Consider the following 21003-nt stretch of genomic DNA (forward strand, 5'->3'; position numbering starts at 1 on the left):
TTTTGAATTTTTAGTCTCCAATGTCCAAAAGCTCTAGATCTACTAACAAATTTTCTTTTTAAATTTTGATGTATTGTTTGATTGTTGAGATGGAGATGTCTGAGGACTGATGAACACAAATTATGCCAGGAAGACTGGTTCTCTTCAATTGTTTTGGACTATGCAGGTTCAGAGCACTTTTTTTGTTTGTTGCACCAAACCTGGGATGTGTATACTGCTGCTATCTGCTTTCCTCCTTGTATATGCTTCTCTGGATATGCACTTAATGTTCCTGGAAGGGAAATTGTCATTCATGCCTCTGGAAAGTTAGTCCTGAGTTACTTAGCATTTATTCAACTCTGGGCACCGACTGTGCACCAACTGTTTCATTTAACATATACTTTGCAGGCAATTTATTCATACCTGATGTGGAAAGGTTTACAATATTCCAAAACTGGAGGAAGCACCATCTTGATGTCTCCATTAGTTATGTTAATTAATGATATCTCTTTACTCTTCAGTAGGCATACCAGGCATTACTCTGCCAGAGTTCTAAGATTGTCATGACCTTTAATCTTGATGACCGTCATCCAGGATTTTTGTGTGATCGAAATTTGCATAGCAGTGTGTTTTTCTAGCTACTGCTCCATATCATTTAATAGCAAGTGCTGTTTGTGTAAAAGTGAGGTTCCTTTCAGTCCAGTTCCAGGCTTTGCCAACAGCATTAAAATGGTCCAGGTGAATGTCACTGACAGTATTTTCTGTGACTGCTACCAGGGCATTTTATCCCTCCTTAATCTTCCTGAAGCTTTTGATCAGATTGGCTGTATCACCCTTGTCCATTGGTTCTGTAGTCTCATTGGAAAAGCCCTCGTTCCTGTCTGTCCTAACACAGCCAGTATATCTCCAGCAGTTGTTCCTCCTCTTGCTCCTAACTATCAATTAAGCTAACATTTTCTGCTTTTTGTGGGACTTCCACACTTTTGTCATCCTTTTTCCCTTTAACTTCTCTCCTGAATGGCCTGGCTCTGACTACCTCTTTGTTCCCCCATCCACCAGCTGAAAAAGTTTCTATCTACCTTATCAGTTCTTTTTCAAAGTCCTGAAACCTCAATCAAATCATCCCTTCACAACGTTCTCTTAATTTTTTCCTTCCATGTGTGGAATGAGTTTTACGTGCACCAATATCAAAGTAATGTGCAGATGTGCACTACCAGTAGAACCCAGGAAATCTATGTATAATACTTTTAATATTTGTTTTTAAAAAGTTACCATAGATTTGGAAGAAAGAATATTAAAACGAGAGCTAGTTAACAAGATACACTGCTAAAGATGTTAATTTGCTATGACATAAAAAGAAAATTAACTGCAAAATTTTCTGTAGTCCTTTAGAATCTGATATACCTGTTCCTTAAGGCAGAACATAATTATCCATTTTCTTGATACAGGAAACAAAAATAGTTTTTGTATTGATGCATGAAATAAATTAATTTTTACACTTTAAATTGCCAACTCTTATTATTTAGCAACTCTTATCTTAACTCCTGGTCACTGGTTCCTGCCTCCAGCTCACCACCTTACCTGATTCATTGCTTCCAGCCTACTTTCTGCCTCTCCCATTTTCTGCTGCTTCCGTCCAACCTTGGGAGGGTGGGCAATAATGGAAAGGGGACAAATGGTAGGGTCAGTGAATCAGGAGAGCCTCAAATTTGCTGCCTCCCTCCTGTTTGCTGCCTCCTCCAAGCACAGCAGATTCTGTAAATCCTTGTGTTTCCAGTCCATACTGGACCCTTACCAGCCCATGTGAAAAGCCACAATTCTGCTTTGATAACTTCAGTCAAACCTGAAATGGCACCTCAGAAACAAATATATGCACCCATAAAACTTGGGTTCCCCCAGAAACTACTCATGGGTTCACATCAAGTCAAACAAACTCCTTCAGTGGCGGCTCCTTTTCTCCACCATCATTCAGTTCAGACGTGTGCTGTCTTTATGCACTCTTTTATGAGGTGAGCTGCCAGCCAATTAGCTGTTGCCATGTGGTCTGGCCAGCCACATTAAGCAAGATCAGACACCAATTGAAATGTGGCTATGCACGGCATCACACTTCACTAAGCATCGCTTGGCAGAGCAGCATAATGCTCTCCATGTCCCATGTGCACAAAGTTAATAATCAACTGGGCGGCACTTAAAGGACTGATGGATGGCCACACACATGTACAACTTAGAGGGAACTTTTCCTTGAACTTCTATGTTCCAGGAAATACAAATCTAGTTTATATAGTCTGACCTCCTAATCTAACCCTTGGAATCCTTATAACATTCTGGTAAATCTGCACTGCATTGCTTCCAAGGCTACTATATCCATTGTATCATTCTAAGGTGGCATGCCATGAATCCCAATGTATCTTCAGAGTAAATAAGTTTTAAGTGGCCAAAGGGTCAGTAACCAGAAAGCATGGCTGTAAGGTCTTGACAAAAGAACCAGAGGCAACACAAACATTTTATTACTCATTGAGTTGTTATCTGGAATGTACTGTCAGAGGGGGTGGTGGAAGCTGATTCAGTTGTAACTTCCAAAAGGGAATGGATAAGTACTCAAGTGGGAAAAAAATCTAGTCCTATCTGGAAATAGGGGAGTGAGATGAATTGAGACTAATTGGAATCCATGGCCGCCACCTGTGTTGAATGATATGCTACTATAATTGTTATCAGAACAACTTGTGATATTGTTCGTGTGGACTGGGGTGCTTTATTGACCCCCTTAATCACATTTTGGTTTAAAGTTGTAAGTTTCCTTTAAATTTTGTCATTAGTTTTACAGCTGACCTGAATTAGGGGATGTGCTTGATTTGTCCTTCATTTTGTTAATTTGGTTTGATTGTTTAACTCCAGAAAGAGTTAGACCCTGATCCTGTTGCAATTTCTTGGAATTTTTCTATTGTGCAAAATGGAAGATAGGTCAATAAACATTTCTACTGATTATATAGGTTTCTCCCCTTGCTGATGCTTGGTGTTTGTTAACTATTATTGTCAGTAGTAAGAACATTGAAATGTTATCCAGCTATTGCAAGCGCAAGGGATCTGAACTATACAGCAAATACAAACTGGCAACTTTCTCTTATCCACTTTAGGTCATTTTAAAGGTTCCGTAGACCAGAATCCTCCTATTAGCCCTCCGTCATCTGTGGATAGTGAGCTAAGTGCTTCAGAAGTAGATGAAGATTCATTGGGATCTGGTTACAAGCTTGCTGATGTCACAGATGTGCAAATCCTAGCTCGGATGCAGGAAGAAAGTAAGTATTGATCTAATATTTAATGTAAATTCTGTGAACTTTAAAAAAAGTTGGCTGAAATCAATAAATTTAACTGTTTGCTGAGCAATGAGTGTCTTCTAACACCTTTTAATATAATGAACCCCCTCACAGAGGATGCTTCTTGTGCAACATTTTATGTAAGGAGTACATGGTTTTTGTTGTGGATTGTTCTTTTGTTTTTAAATTGCTTCCTTAGTTTGCCTATTGGTATTGCTATCTAGTGGTTCTGCGACATATTCTTTTTGCATACGGCATATGCTGCCGGATGGAGCTAATGAGCTTTAAATTGGTGCCCAATGATTCGCTGAGAATCTGTTATCCAATACTATCTGCCAAAACAACCTCATTGCAAACAAAATTGGATTTAAAAAAAATTTAAGTTGTCATTTGGTAGTATAGACCTTGACTATTGCTGAAGAAAAAGACATGTCAAACTTTTTGTCCTGCACTCTTCAGGATACTCGCAAGAATACCATTATAAGGGGAAGACAGCAATTTATACTATATGTGAAGAGGTGCTGATTGGTTTGCAAGTGTTGTTCCATGGAGAATGCATCACTGATGGTGATTGACAGTTAACTGCCAAGCATGGTTTGAAATGTAAACTTGTTAGCTTGACCATTATTGCTCAAAGCATTGCCCTGAGGAATGAGTCAGCGAATGGCTGTCACTTATTTTTGTTTAGCTGTAACAGGCGCAACGCATGTATGTATTCTTACGCCTTAATGGACTCCATCCTGCACTCAAATTCACCACTCAAATTCATCTATGAAATGAAGCAGTCAAATGAACTCCCCTTCCTTGATGTACTAGTTGAGAAATCTACAAGCGGATTCTCTACCACGCTCTACCGCAAGCCTACCTCCACTGGTCAATATACATGTTGGGGTTCTTACAGTTCCACGCTCTATAAGATTGGCTTTATCAGCAACCTTGTGAATAGGGCCCAAGTCGTGTGCTGACCAAACTTGATGCTGAAATAGGGCGCATCAAAGGTATTCTGCAGGATAATGGCTGCCCTGATCAGAGCATTTTGCTCTGTGTATCATACAAGCTCATGAACGGGCCTAAGACTGTCACTTGCAGCCCTGAAAAGTGTCCAGTCTACCTCTGGTTACCTTGGAAGGGCAAGGTATCTCAAAAATCTGAGCAGCAGGTGAAGCTGGCTGTTTCACATTGCTACTATACATTAGCTATCTGCTGTCAAGCCAAAAAGATATTCTGTGTATCTCTCAAATAAGTAATGTGTATATGAATTTCAGTGCCTGTGTGATGCTAGGTATGTAGGCCGTACGCCCCAAAGTCTGGAGCATATCAAATAGCATTGCCCAGCCACTGTTTGCAATGAGCAGGATACAGACTGTACCCAACCAGACCGTGCTTGCAAAATTCAGAACAGTGCCCAACATTAATTGTGGTTCTGCGATTGGACAACATTTGCTGAATAATAAAAACAAAAAAACTGCGGATGCTGGAAATCCAAAACAAAAACAGAATTACCTGGAAAAACTCAGCAGGTCTGGCAGCATCTGCGGAGAAGAAAAGAGTTGACGTTTCGAGTCCTCATGACCCTTCGACAGAACTTGAGTTCGAGTCCAAGAAAGAGTTGAAATATAAGCTGGTTTAAGGTGTGTGTGTGGGGGGCGGAGAGATAGGGAGAGAGAGAGAGAGGTGGGGGTGGGGGGGGAGGTGGGTGTGGTTGTAGGGACAAACAAGCAGTGATAGAAGCAGATCATCAAAAGATGTCAACGACAATTGTACAATAGAACACATAGGTGTTAAAGTTGGTGATATTATCTAAACGAATGTGCTAATTAAGAATGGATGGTAGGGCACTCAAGGTATAGCTCTAGTGGGGGTTTTTTTTAAATAATGGAAATAGGTGGGAAAAGGAAAATCTTTATAATTTATTTTTCCAATAAATTATAAAGATTTTCCTTTTCCCACCTATTTCCATTACTTAAAAAAAAAATAAAAAAAAATAAAAAAAACCCCCACTAGAGCTATACCTTGAGTGCCCTACCATCCATTCTTAATTAGCACATTCGTTTAGATAATATCACCAACTTTAACCTTAACACCTATGTGTTCTATTGTACTATTGTTGTTGACATCTTTTGATGATCTGCTTCTATCACTGCTTGTTTGTCCCTACAACCACACCCCCCCTCCCACCTCTCTCTCTCTCTCTCTCTATCTCTCCGCCCCCCACACACACACCTTAAACCAGCTTATATTTCAACTCTTTCTTGGACTCGAACTCAAGTTCTGTCGAAGGGTCATGAGGACTCGAAACGTCAACTCTTTTCTTCTCCGCCGATGCTGCCAGACCTGCTGAGTTTTTCCAGGTAATTCTGTTTTTGTTTTGCTGAATAATCCTCAGTCTGCTAAGAATTACGCTGACAACCAATTTGATTGTCAGTTGGGCTCACAGCGTGGCACATTTACATGTACTGGAAGTAGTTATATTAATACACAGGGTCATGTTCTTTCAGACAAAAAGCACATGTATGTACATTGTGCCTGTTTCAGCTAAACAAAATAAGTGACAGCCATTCGCTAACTTGGTCAAGGCATTGCCCTAAGAAGTATCAGTGTCAGACTTTTGGTTTAAATTTCAAAGAATGCTTGGCAGTTAACTGTCAGTCACCATCTGGCATTCTCCATGGCTATGCCACTTGCCAACCAATCAGCACACTCTTCACATAGAGCATAAATTATTGTTTTCCCCTGCTTCACGCCATGTTGGTATTCTTACCCGTGTCCTGATGAGTGCAAGCTGAAAAGCTTGGACATGTCTCTCTTTTTCAGCAATTCTCAGATTAAGTTCTTATATTACGAAACAATTTCCATTTATATAGCACCTTCAACGTAGTAAAATATCTAAGGCACTTAACACTTAACAAGAGCATTATCGAACAAAATTTGACGTTGAACCACAGGAGCCGGGGGAGGTGATGGTATAGTGGTATTGTCGCTGGACTAGTAATCCAGAGACCCAGGGTAATGCTTTGGGGACCTTGATTCGAATCCCGCCATGGCAGATGGTGGAATTTAAATTCAGTAAAAATCTGGAATTAAAAAAAAATAAATTCAAATGTTTAATGTGACCATGAAACCTTTGCCGATTATTATAAAAACCCATCTGGTTCAAAAATGTCCTTTAGGGAAGGAAATCTTACATACTTACCTGGTCTGACTACAGACCCACAGCAATGTGATTGATTTTTAAATGCCCTCTGAACAAAGGCAATTAGGGATGGGCAATAAATGTTGGCCCAGCCAGTGTCGCCCACATCCCATGAACGAATAAAAAAGAGATATTTGGACAGATGACCAAAGGCTTGGCCAAAGATGTTCTAAGGAGTGTCTTAAAGGAGGAAAGAAACTAGAGAGGTTTAGGGAGAGAGTTCCAGAGTTTAAGGCCTTGGCAGGTAAAGCCACAACCACCTGTGGTGGAGCAGGTAAAATCTGGGAATGTGCAAAAGACCAGAATTGGGGGGGATGCAGCTGAGGAAGGTTGTAGGGCTGGGGGAGGTTGGAGATGAGGGAAGAGCTTATAGAGGGATTTGAAAACACTGATGAGAATTTTAAAATTGAGGTGTTGCTGGACTGGGAGCCAGTGTAGGTCAGTGAGCACAGAAGTGGTGGGTGAATGGAACTTGGAGCAAGTTAGGAGTTGGGACATGGACAGCAGAGTTTTGATTTGGGCTCAATTTCTTGGAAGGTAGATGATGAGTCTGACCAGGAGTATGTTGGAATAGTCAATTCTTGAAGTAACTAAGAAAAGTTTTGCACAGAACAGGGCTTTGATCTATTTTGAGGAACTGCAAATTAGATTAGCAAATCACTGAAATTGTCAGAACAAAACTTTATTCTACTGCAAACTCTGACCGTTGTAACTCAGATCACTTATTATCACTGGTTCTTGGGTGAATTTAAAATGGATTATTTTAAATTAGTTTATTTTCCTAATCTGTGTTCCTCAATCCATGTAGAAATGTAATCGGATCATGCTGCAATAATGCTTTGGTAATTCTTTAGTTAATGCTGTTCTTTTACTTCTTGCATTAATTGAAGTAGTATGGTCTAGTAAATTAAAGCAGCATTCACATATACTTTGAGAAAATTTCCATAGTACTGTTCAATTTTCAGAAATGTAGTATTAGACAGCGTTTCATGTTCTATTCATCCTCGTTATGTAATAATTTAGTTATACCTTGTATTTCTACTTGTGTCCCTAGGCCTCAGACAGGAATATGAAGCCACTACCTCGAGGCGTAGTTCAGGTTCTTCCTGCCACTCACTGAGACGAGGTACATTCAGTGATCAGGAGTTTGATGTTCAAAGTTTAGAAGATGAAGAGGAATGTGTTCCCCATGCTCTGCATCCCACCCTGAACCGATTCACTCCATCTCCACGGCACACCCCTCGAGCTTCACCAAGACACTCTCCTAGGAACTCGCCACGTTCACGCTCTCCTGCTCGGAGTCTGGATTATGGGAGAGCATCTGTCTCGCCACAGCCCATGATTAGCCGTCTGCAACAGCCTCGTCTCTCCCTGCAAGGCCATGCTACAGACCTCCAGTGTAATATTGTAAAAAATGAAGGTAAGTAACTGGCTGTAGTGGTACTGAACTTAGTCATAAATTCTAAATTATTTATGATATAACTGCTGCATTCAATAATAATAACATCTGTAATAAAATCTAAATCTCATACTTGAATGACATGAACTTTCTGCAGAAGCAAACGTTTTATCAGCTTTGCATATCAGTATTCAGTAGTAACATATTACATCAAAAAGCCTGGTTATGTCATAGCTTCCTGGGTTTTATTATTAAAATGTTATGGTAGAAATACTGGCCATTGCTTCCCCAGTGCACTTGTACTTGTGAAAGTAATGAAAAACAAAGAACTGACTTAACATGGAGTTTGATTGGACAGAGAAAAAATTGACGGGCCCTTTCAGCCTATCAAATATGTTTCTCTCATACTGTGTGAAATTTTCCTTCTGAAGGAAAATTGTGGAGCATAGGAACAGAGGTAGGCCATTCAGCACCTTGAGCCTGTTCTGCCATTCAGTTAGATCATAGCTATTCTGTATCTTAACTCTTAATTAACTGCCTTACTTGGCTCCATATCCATTAATAGAATTACCTTTATAAAAAAAAAGCATCAATTTCGGTTCTGCAATTTTGATTTTAACTGAAGAGATCTGGGTGACTACTTAATCTGTGAAATATGATGGCATTTTTAACCTCCCTACTCCCCAGTATTATTGATAGCATAAGTATATATGTTATTAGATTATCTTGGTCTGTACAGTGATAAACTCCCTGTTTGAGAGACAGTTAGTTTATTAGGTAACTAGTTCGAACTGGTTCCCTAACCATTAGCACCTGACTTGCTAACTGGAATTTCAGCTAGTATAAATACAGGAGGTCTTGCTAGCACACTTAAGTATAAACTCTAGCTCAAGACTGAGTGCAGTGAGGCTAAGTGCTTAACTCTGGGCATATGTTAATTGTTAGGTGAGGACATGGCACAGTGGTATTGTTGCTGGACTAGTAATCCAGATACCCAGGGCAATGCTCTGGGGACCCATGGCAGATGGTGGAATTTGAATTCAATAAAAATTTGGAATTAAAAGTCCAATGATGACCATTAAACCATTGTCAATTGTTGTAAAAACCCAAAAGGTTCACTAATGTCCTTTAGGGAAGGAAATCCTGACCTGCATGTGACTCCACAGCAATGTGATTGGCTCTTAATTGCCCTTGATTAGATGGCCTAGCCAGTGGCGCCCACATCCATGAATGAATTTTTAAAAATTGTACAAATTTGGTGCAATGAGGTGGTGCTTTTCTGATCTGGCACAAAAAGGAGTGATCCTGGAAAGAAAACTGGAGTTGGCAATACCTGAGAGTTGAAGCCTGGAGCAGTAGTTTTAACTGATACTGGGGAACTATAAGTATTGTAATAAATTTATGGCATTATTAGTTAAACCAGTATAACTATTGGCTAATCATTGAATGATATTTCTAAACCTTAGCTAATTGGTCAGATAAAAACAGAGTAGATCTTAAAAAGAAACAGAGTAGAGATGACAGGGCAGGTGATGTTGCAGCTGTGGCATGTCATAGCTGGTGGACACCATGTGTGATCCATAGCAACTTTATCTGCAGTAAATGTTTGCAGCTCAAAGAACTTCAACTCAGAGTTGATGAGCTGGAGTCCAAGCTTTGAACACTGATGCATCAGGGTAATTACCTTTGCTCCAGGACAGTCACACCCCTTAGGCTAGGTACTTCACATTTGATCCATTTTCAGGGACAAGAGGCTGTGAATGGAATAAGAAGCAAGTATTGGGATCCAGAAGGCAACAGTGGCGGAGCCTCAGTCCTTGCGGGTTGTCAAACAGGTTTGCTGTTCTTGCAATTTGAGTAGACAAGAGTAGGGACTGCAGAAAAGATGAGCAAACTGACCACGGCACCATGGCGCAGGCAACCTTTCAAATGGAGCAGTAAAATGAATGTAGCTGTAGGAGGCATCAGCATGGTTAGTAGGATAGATACTGTTCTCTGCAACCCAGAGCGCGAGTCCAAAAGGCTGTGTTGCCTGCCTGGTACCAGCATTAAGGACATCACCTAGAGCAGGAGGTGAACTTGGAGTGCTATGGCCCACATGGGGTACCAACAGCATAGGCTAAGAACCAATTCTGCTGAAGGAGTATGAGCAGCTAGGGTCTATAAGCAGAGTCACAAACATAATAAAACTGGATTAGTACCTGAACTACAAACAAATTGGCATAGGATAACTAAGATCAGGGTTGAATTATAAGGCTCAAATAGTGTTGTGGAAGAAATGGATTTTGATTCCTGAGGCACTGGCACCAGTACTTGGGAAAGTTGAAGCTGTACCATCGGATGAATAACCTGGCAAGTCATACACCTAGGGCTGTAGACAGGGCTTTAAACTAAATAGTATGTGGTGAAGATTTGGAAAGTCAGAGGAAGGACAAGGCATTGGTGCAGGGTAGCAATACAGGTAATAATAACCAGAGTATGACAGGAACAGAGTGTATAAGGGAGCAAATAAGGTCAGAGTGGGGAAAAATGATAAAAAGGCAGAATTAGAGACGCTCTATCTGATTGCACGCAGCATTCATAACAAGATGGATGAATTGATAAAATCAGTGGAAAAAAATGAATATGATATGGCCATTACAGAGACATTATTGGGGAGACAGTGGTAATATCATTAGAGAGAGGCCCAGGCTAATGCTTTGGGGACAAGTCCCACCACAGCAGCTGGTGGAATTTAAATTGACAACCATCATCAATTGTTGTAAAAGCCAGCTGGTCCCCTTTGGAATGGAAATCTGCCATCCTTACCCATCCTGGCCTACATGTAACTCCAGACCCACAGCAACATGGTTGACTCTAAACTGACCTCTGAAATGGCTTAGCAAGCCACTCCATTCAAGGGCAAGTAGGAGTGGGCAACAAATGCTGGCCTTGCCGGTGACACCCGCATCCCATGAAAGTTTTTTTTTAAGTGATCACGGCTGCCACCTGAATATTCAAAGGTATTTGACATTTTGTAGTACTAGAAGAAAGGAGGTGGGGTAGCTTAAGTTAAAGGATAAGATCAGTACAGTAGTGAGGAATGATCTTGGTTCAGAGGATGAAGATGTAAAATCAGTTTGAGTGGAGCTAAGAAATGGAAAAGGAAAGAAGTCACAAGTGAGAGTAGTTTATGGAACCCCTGGCAGTCACTACACTGTAGGACAGAGGTGGGCTTGTATGAAAAGTACTGCAATAATGGTGGGAGATTTGATCTTATATATTAAACTAATGAAATTGGTAAAGTTAGCCTCCAGGATGAGTTCATACAGTGTATTCAGGATAGTTTCTGAGAAATATGTTCTGGAACCAACCGGGGAACAGGCCATTTTAGACCTTGCAATGTGTAATGAAGCAGGATTAATAAAGGATCCTCCAGCTGAGACTGTTCATGACATGATAGAATTTCGCATCCTGTTTGAGGGTGAGATATGTGAAGCTGAAACTAGTCTTAAAGGCAACTGCAAGGGTATGAAGACAGTTGGCTAAAATGGAGTGGGAAAATAGGTTAAAAGGCGAGACATTAGAGAAGCAGTTGTAGATGTTTAAGGAGATATTCCATAACTCTGAACAAAAATGTATTCTATAGGAGAAGGATGCACTTTATTTCTCGAGCCTATCCATGATTAACTGAGGAAATTGAGGAGAATATCAAAATGAAAAAATGACTTACAATGCTTCAAAGATTGGTGGTAGCCCAGACTACTGTTATGACCACACCAGTGTTAATTGCTGCGCAAACCAAATCCCAGAGGGAAACTTGGCTTATGGGCCAAGTATTATGGTAACGAAAAGACAACGCACCGATCTCCAAAGTTGGAGGTTCAGTAACACTTGGGTTTTTGAAAAGTAAAAGTTTTATTAACAAAATAAAAAAACTTAAGCACACAAGATTATAGTTGCGAAATTAAGGTTGGTCTCTCAAAATATTCCTCCAAAAGCTTTGTCAAACCCAAAAGGAAACACTTTCCAGGCAACATTCCCATCTAGATATTTAAATATGAAAAATCCAGTAATATCACTCAAGGCAAACTGTTGTAGCTTCATTAAAGGTGTACCACATGACCTTTACCCTCATCCACTCTCTGTGGAATCCACTTCAGAATAAAACTGCTCGCTGCAGCCCAGGACTTCTCAACAGCTCAGACAGCTCCAGCCATCTCCAGCTTAACAGCTATTTCATCTCAGCCCCTTTGTTCTCAACACTTTGAAACTCAAACCCTTCCAAATATAAGATCTTTCATGTTTTCAACTTGCCTTTGCTTTTGGGTCAATAAAGATATATCTCTACTCTATATACCTTTGGACTCCTGCAAGAAGCAAACATTTTCCTTGTCAACTCAGATTCCCCTTTGAAATTCAAACAACCTCTAAAAATGCCAATGTTGGATCTAACCTATTCACTTGTACCTTAAACTTAGCACCTCACTAGCATGACAGATCCAGCAAAGGTGGTGGCACAATGGTATACAGTCAGGAGGGAGTTGCCCTGCGAGCCCTCAACATTCACTCTGGACCCTATGACGTCTCATGGCACTAGGTCAAACATGCCCAAGGAAATCTTCTGCCGATTACCACATACCATTCCTCCTCACCTGATGAATCAGTACTCCTCTGGTGGGTCAGGGCATAGCAGGGATATCCTGTAAACAAAAAGCAGGACAAAACCAACCCAACCAATTACTGTCTCATCAGTCTATTCTCTATTAATAAAGTGATGAAAGGGGTCATCAGCAATACTGTAAAGTGGCACTTGCTTAGCAATAGCCTTCTCACTGATGCCCAGTTTTGGTTCTGCCAGGGCCACTCAGATCCTGATCCCATTACAGCCTTGGTTCAAACATGGACAAAAGAGCTGAACTCAAGGTCAAGTGAGAGTGGCTGCCCATGACATCAAGGAGCTCTAGCAAAACTGGAGTCAGTGGGATTTGGGGAAAACTCTCTGCTGGTTGGAGTCATACCCAGCATGAAGGAAGATGGTTGTAGTTGTTGGAGATCAGTCATCTCAGCTCCAATACATCACTGCAGGGGACCTTCAGATCAGTGTCCTATGCCTAGCCATCTTCAGCTGTTTCATCAATGACCTACCTTCCATCATAAGGTCAGAAGTGGGGATGTTCGCTGATGATTGCACAATATTCAACACCATTAGAAACTCATCAGATACTGAAGCAGTCCATATCCAAATGTAGCATGACCTAGACAATATCCAGGCTTGGGCTGACAAGTGGCAAGCAACATTCGTGCCACACAAGTATCAGGCAATGACCATCTCCAATAAGAGAGAATCCAGCCATCAGCCCTTGACATTCAATGGCATTACCATTGCTGAATCCCCTACTATCATCATCTTGGGGGTTACCATTGACCAGAAACTGAACTAGACTAGCCATATAAATACTGTGGCTACAAGGAGCAGGTCAGAGGTTAGGATTCCTGCAGTGAGTAACTCACCTCCTGACTCCTCAAAGCCTGTCTGACATCTAAAAGGCACAAGTCAGGAGTGTGATGGAATACTTTTCATTTGCCTGGATGAATTCAGCTCCAACAACACTTAAGCTTGACATCATCCAGCCTGCTTGACGGGACCCCATCCACAAACATTCACTCTCTTCAGCACTGACACATAGTGGCAGTAGTGTGTACAAGATACTCTGCACAGAAGGACAAGGGCAGCAGACAGATGGGAGCACCACTACCTGGAAATTCCCCTCCAAGCCACTCACCATTCTGATTTGGAAAAAATAAGGCTATTCCTTCACTATTGCTTGATCAAATTCCTGGAACTCCTTAACAGCACTGGATGTACCTACACCACATGGACTGCAGCTTGCTACCACCTTCTCAAGGACAATTAGAGAGAGGCAATAAATGCTGGCCCAGCCAGTGATGCTCACATCCCATGAACAAATATATAACAAAAAAGTTATCCTAAAATCTGTTATTGGGAAAATGCTAGTATCCATTATTAAGGAGGCAGGACACTTAAAAAATCATAAAATCGTGCTGACTCTGCCTATATATTATGAAGTAGAAATTGGTGTTTGACAAATTTCTATTTTGAGTTCTTTGAGGATGTAATAAGCAGGGTAGATACTGGTTGCTGTAGTGCATTTGGATTTCTAAAAGGCTTTCGATAAGGTGCCACTTAAAAAGGTTACTGCACAAGATAAGAGTTCATGGTATTGGGACAGATATATTAGCATAGATAGAGGACTGGCTAACTAACAGGAAACAGTCTGGATAAATGGGTCATTTTCAAGTTGGCATCTAACTACTGCAGGGTTCACTGCTGGGCCCTCAGCTACTTACAATCTATATTAATAACTTGGATGAAGGGATTGATTGTATCGTAGTCAGATTTGTTGACAACATGAAGGTAGGCAGGCTTGATGTGCCAAATGACCTACTCTTATTTCTTGTGATCTTGGGAAAGTCAGTTGTGAAGAGTGTACAAATAATCTGCAAAGGGATATAGTTGGGTTAAGTGAGTGGATAGAAATTTGGCAGGCGGAGTATGATGTGGGAAAATGTGAGGCTATCCGCTTTTGCATGAAGAATAGAAAAGCAGTGTACTACTTAAATAGAGAGATTGCGGAACTCGGTGGTACAGAGGAATCTGGGTGCCTTGTACATGAATAACAAAGCTAGCATGTAGGCCTAGCAGGTAATTAGGAAGGCAAATGGAATGTTGGCCTTTATTGCAAGGGGGATGGAGTATAAAAGCAGGGAAGTCTTGCCACATCTGTACAGAGCATTGGTGAGAACACACCTAGAGTACTGTGCGCAGTTTGGATCTCCTTACTGAAGGAGGGATGTACGTGCATTGAAAGAAGTTCAGATAAGGTTCACTAGGCTGATTCCTGGGATGAAGTGGTTGTCTTACGAGGAAACATTGAGCAGGTTCAGCCTAAACACATTGGACTTAAGAAGAATGAGAGATGATCTTATTGAAGCATAAGATTGAGAGGGCTTGATAGGGTAGCTGCTGAGATGGTTCCCTTTTGTGAGGGAATCTAGAACTATGGGGCACAATTTTAAAAAGAAGGGGCCTCCCACTTAAGATGGTAATGAGGAATTTCTCCTGAGGGTCATTGGCCTTTGGAATTCTCCTCTGCAGAGAGCAGAGGAAGCCAGGTAATTGAATATATTCAAGGGCTAAGTTGGACAAATTTTTGGTCTACCATGGAGTCGAGTTTATGGTCGTGGCAGGAAATTAGAGTTGAGGCCACAATCATTCATTCATGATATTGAATGGCAGATAAGGCTTGATGGGCTGAATGGCCTATTCCTATTTCTTATGATCCTGCATACTAATTCCTATAATTCTAAAACCTCCAGTTTTTTAAAATCAAATTAATCAGTACACCCTCATTTCTTTCACAGGAAGATTGTTCCAAATGCCCACTACAATGAAGGGAAAAAATCTTTCTAATCGGTTTTCAGCTTGAATTAATTGTAAATGCATACACTAGTTCTGAGTAAAGAGTCAGCTTTTATTTACATTTTCTTTTCAATCAGTTAAAAACCTGAATTGTGCATTCTATTCAATTTTTCTTCAGTAAGAGCAATTTTTGTACCTTGAATTGCAAAACGGTCACTAAATTAACATTGATAGTGATGAAAGTAGTGTGACTGAGATTATTTGTTCAGTTTGAATTTAGGATAAAAATAATTGAGGTTTCTTTGTCTTTTGCAATGAAAGAATTGCTGCTGCTTTTCTTAAAGCAAGTGCATGTTCTGTTAACATTATGATTTAATGTTTTATAAGTAAGGAAAAATCCTTTCCGATAGTTCACTTGATGTGTTAAGACTGCAGACTTGATTTTTGTAAGTGGCTAATTTTTGTCATTTTGTCTTTGTTTCTGTTCTAGAAAAGTTGAGACGTAGTCTTCCAAATCTATTCAGGACTTCTAATGTACAGTCATCAGAATCTGTTAAAAACAGTAGAAGTTGTGACTCAAATTTACAAGTGCCAAATGGGGGAATACCCCGAATTCAGCAACAAGCTTCAGCGAGTAAGTCTGTATTAAAGTCTAAACAAACAAGTTTATACATGGAGTTTCAAAAGACCTTCAACAAGGTACTGCATAGTAGACTCATTGAATAAGGTCAGAGCTTGTGAAGTCAAGAAACAAGTAGCAGAATGAATAGCAAACTGCCATAAAACAGAAACTGGACAGCAGGGATTAAAGATAGACTAGCAAAAGTAGTGGTATTCCGCACGGTTTGGTGCTGGGACCATGATTGTTCACCTTTTATATAAATGATTGGGACTCAGGAATCAGAAGGACAGTATCAAAATTGCAGACGTAGCCAAACTGGAGGATATAGTCAATACTGACGAAGACTGCAACAATGTACAAAATGACTTAACAGCTTAACAACACTGGAGAAGCTGTAAAAAAAAAAAATTATAAAGATGATACCAGAACCGAGATTATATAATTATCTGTACCCTATATGCAACTACATAATAAACGCTGAAAAGGCTAGGTTCCTTTTCTCTAGAAAAAAAGTCTGTTGGTGGTCCTTAAAATTATAAAGACATTTGATAGATTATAGTCCAAAACTAGGGGTCATAAATATAATAAAAGCATAATAGGCATGTAAATGGTAAATTAACTTCAGTATAGATGTGTGAAGTGGTGCATATCGGTAGAAAGAGCAAAGAGGCCACCTGGTCCTAGGAAAATAAGAGTCTAAATGAAGTAGAAGCATAAAGGGTTCTAGGGTAGAGATTCTCAAATGTTCCAAGTAACAAACAAGTTATCGAGGTTATAAAAAGTGCTAACAGCCTCTGGTTCATTTCTAGAGGAATATTGTTCAAAAGCAGAGAATTAAACTTAAGATCCTTAAGTTATCCACACACTTGAGTCTTTTACACAGATCTGTTCTCAATTTTGTGAAAAGAATATATAAGCACTGGAGAAGCAGTAAAAAAAAAAATTGATTTTATAAAGATGATACCAGAACTGAGATTATATAATTATCTGTACCATATATGCAACTACATAATAAACGCCGAAAAGGCTAGGTTCCTTTTCTCTAGAAAAAAATTCTGTTAGTGGCCTTTAAAATTATAAAGACATTTAATAGATTAGAGTCCAAAACTAGGGGTCATAACTATAATAAAAGCAAAATACTGCAGATACTGGGAAATCTGCAATAAAAACAGAAAATGCTGGAAAAACTGAGCAGGTCTGGCAGCATCTGTGGATGAGAGAGTTAAAGTTTCAAGCCCATATGATGACTTCAGAGCTCTGACGAAGGGCCATAAATGTAAAGTGGTCATTAACACAAACAGTAAGGAATTCAGGAGAAATTTCTTTCCTTGAGAGCAGTGAGAATGTGGAATTCGCCACCACGTGAATAGGTTGAGGTGGATGTTATAAACACAGTTAAGGATGAGATGGGTGAGGGAGAGAAAGGAATATAAGGATATGTTAGCGTGAGATGAAGTAGTTTGGCAGGAGATTTGTGTGGAGCATAAAACACCAGCATAGACTTGTTGGGTTGAATGGCCTATTTCTGTGATTTTAAATTCTATTTAATTATAGTAACAAGATTACTGAGGCTTGTTTTGATTTCGTGAGCTATTTAGTGTAAGATACTAATTCCTGTTTTTGTTTTAAACAAATCCACTTTTTAGTTATATGTGTAAGCTTTTCATCAGCCCACTTTGAAAATCTTTGTTTAAATCAATGGCCAACAGTTGGGTTTAGTCCTAAATTTCAGGATGGGAAGGTGACTTGAATAGTTTTCAGTTGACAGCATCCTTGGACTTCATTGTGAGCATCTCCATTAATCCACTGCATTCAATCTACATTGTTTTTGTTCTTGGATCCTGATTTAAAGCTGTTCTTCTATTTTTTAATTCCACACTATCTAAATAGCAATGTGGATTGCTCTTGCCTTCCTGGGTGCAGTGATAAATTTTTAATTGTTTGAATTGATGATCCTGTGCTTTTTTTTCTCACTGGCTGTGTGGGACAGTGCTAGCTATTCCATTCACTGTCTAATCTTGCAATCAACATCTCATGCCTCAATCAGTGGCACTTTAACTCATTTCAATTTTGAAAAGTGTCAGGTAAGAATAGTTGGTTGCTGTCCCAGCAGAGAATCCCTGCGCAATTAAGTGGAGGCAGAGTAATTCTCAGCCCTTCCTGTTGAAGAATTTATCAGTAAGCATAGAATTTGTCATAAATTTTGGGATCAAGTTTATCAGCACTTTACCTCATTCTACAGATTTTTGCAATCTGACCCAATAATCTCCTTTACAGAGTGTCAATATATGTAGAGAATGTGCCATTGGTAAGTAAAATTACTGAATTAATTAGGAGTTAAATTATTGAGAATTCTGTGTATATGAGCAGAGTAATAACCAATAATTAAAAAGGGTATTTTGAGACTATACGCCTCATTGGTTTATCAAGGACCAAAGCAGTCTTTACTAGATAAAAATAAAATGTCACAAATGGTGAGTATAAAGATGTTTGCCATTCATGTTTTATATTTCCCTTCCAGAGTATGCTGAAAGTCTGTCAGAATCATGTATTGCTAGAATTTTTTCTGCACACATTATAGTTTGTGGTGTTTTATTATTTTTAAAATTTAACCACAATTACATGGGAATTGCTTGCCTGATTACAAAGAAGATTTTTTTTTTTGTTTGGAGCATACCCACTAATGCATACTGCTCTCTCTCCAAATTGTTCTTTTTTTTAAATTGCCTTTTTTCTGAGTGTGTTCTGAGCCATTTAACAACAGGACAAGGCAGTGACAGCCTTCAAAAAAAGATGATTCCCTCTGTGTGCAGTTTTCGGTGCTAGTCAGCAGATGTATTTAAAGATCTTCCTGCCAGACATTATTAGAGCATGCCTGTTTAAAGTTAATCACGCTTAGGTACTTTAACAAGTTTATTCTTCCAATATAGTATTTTTCTTTTTGGGAGGATTTATATTTTTGGGAGCCTCAGATGGGGAAAATGAAAAAGAAACCCGTGAATTGGATGTGACAGAGATACCTTAGGGATAAGAATGCAAATTCATGCCCTCTATTACCCAAACAAAAGCTACTTAACTATGATGTGCTATAAGACTGCATGTATGTTATTTTACTATCAAGAATACTCTCAGGTTTGTTTTGGCATAGTGATTTATTTAGCATAAGATACTAATACCTGTTTTTTTTTACTTAATCTGTTGTTGTATGTATAAACTTTTCATTGGCTGACTTTGAAAATCCTTATTTAAACTAATGGCCAACAGTCGAGTTTAGTCCTAACATTCAAAGAGACAAGCTTTAAGGAGTTTCTCAAGGAAAAGAGACAAATAGGTTTAGGGTGGGAATTCCAGTGCTTATAGTCTTGGCACCAACAAGGGTATGATTAAAATTAGGAATGCTCAAAAGGCAAAAAATGGAGGAGCACAGAGATCAAGGAGGGTTGTGGGGCTGGAGGGAATTAGAGTAAGGGCAAGGCAGTGGAGAGATTTGAAAACAAGGCTGAGAAGCTTTCTCTTTGAAAGTGGAAGTGTTTGTCTCTCCATTTTCCATTTTAATAAGTCTGTGATGCTGCCTTTCTTACAGCTGAACTAAGGAGTTAAAGGAATTTGTGGTATATCTGACACTTGGTGTCTAAAATATATCCTTTTCCATGGTATGGTTCATGGTGTGATACAACACAGAAGAAAGCCATTCGGTCCATCATGACTGTTCTGGCTCTTTTGTAAAGCTATCCAATTAGTCCCATCCCCTGCTCTCCTCAGGCCTTTAAATATTTTCCTTTTTAAGCATTCATTCGATTTCCTTTTGAAAGTTATTTTTCAGGCAGTGCGTTACAGCTCACAACAACTTGTTCCATTTAAAAAAAAATTTCTTCATATGTGTCCCTTTATCTTTTAATAGAGCGGTAATTATCAGAGGTTATTTTTAAAAATGGCTTTTGTTTTCCTGTAGCTCAGAACTACCATGTTCACACACCCCAGAATAACAAACTGTATGGAGCCAAACTAGCAAGGGAGATAAACTGCTGTAATTGTTCTTTTGAACATAGTTTATTTCTAATGAAAAAATGTGGGAAATAGCCAACACTTTAGATAACTGATTGCTTCACTGCCTTACCATATTTTTAACAAGTGTCACCAAGCAACATAGCTGTCAGTAAAATTATTCATAAATTATAAATTAAAAAAATGTTAAACTGGCAGGTTGCAGATTTCCTTCTGTAGATCTATCTGCCTCTCTCTTGAACACCAACTCTGACCTCTAGGGGAGATTGTAAGAAATTTCTGCCCTTATTTAGCAAATCCCTCTGAATGAGGAAACCAGGATTAGATCATTACATTTTTCAAATAGTATTTATGCATATAAATCTGTGACAGTATGGGAACAGTGGTGTGAAGCCAATGAAGATCAACAAGTAGCAAGAAAACCAGGGGGAAAGTTCTATTGTGGAATAGCAGAGTTTTTGTTGAATTGGCATTTATGTGTAATGGAATATGGCTTGCCTGGCAAGAAGATTGACAAATTAGCCTCTGAAGGTGACTTTGTGAATGAGTGATTCATCAGCACTGGAAAGAGCAGGAGTAGGTGAAACTTCAAAGTTAGAAATAGACAGCCTTGACAAATAGGAGGAATCATCCCCAATCATGGTGAGGGGGAAGGGCAGAAGATTTGGGAAGAATTAAAAAATTAGTTTGCCTACATTCAGAAATTAGGTCAGAATCTTGTTCTCCTGGTTTTCATGGGTTAATGGTGGGTCGACTTTCTCGCTGATTAACATCGGGAATGCACTTTGCATCTCATGAATGCTCGTTATCAGGCCAACAGTCCAGAATCTTATTTCCCCCATCAAATCTTCCTTCCTTGATGAAGGAGACTTCCAGGACTTACTGGACACTCAGCGATGCTTTCCCCATTCTGAAGACCACTCTCTGGTGCAGGGAGACACCAATGCATGAGATAGTATGCACAAAGCAGGTTGGGGGGGGGGGAGGCGGTGGCGTTGGAAGGCACAAAGGGATGTAGAAAACATGAAGGTTGGAAGGCTGGAAGTGGGTGGGGTGTCCAAGGAAGGA

General features: G+C 39.6%; 1 protein-coding gene across 1 annotated transcript in view; it reads left to right on the forward strand.

Annotated features, from left to right (window-relative positions):
- Nucleotides 1-21003, forward strand: part of slain2 (SLAIN motif family, member 2) — a 72722-nt gene that overhangs the window by 29857 nt on the left and 21862 nt on the right. Inside the window, exons 4-6 of the mRNA XM_041192788.1 lie at nucleotides 3114-3275; nucleotides 7541-7906; nucleotides 15799-15942. Coding sequence (XP_041048722.1) covers nucleotides 3114-3275; nucleotides 7541-7906; nucleotides 15799-15942 — 672 coding nt within the window. The remainder of the gene's footprint in view (nucleotides 1-3113; nucleotides 3276-7540; nucleotides 7907-15798; nucleotides 15943-21003) is intronic.

Source organism: Carcharodon carcharias, chromosome 1, assembly GCF_017639515.1.
Source record: "Carcharodon carcharias isolate sCarCar2 chromosome 1, sCarCar2.pri, whole genome shotgun sequence".
Taxonomy (NCBI): Eukaryota; Metazoa; Chordata; class Chondrichthyes; order Lamniformes; family Lamnidae; genus Carcharodon; species Carcharodon carcharias.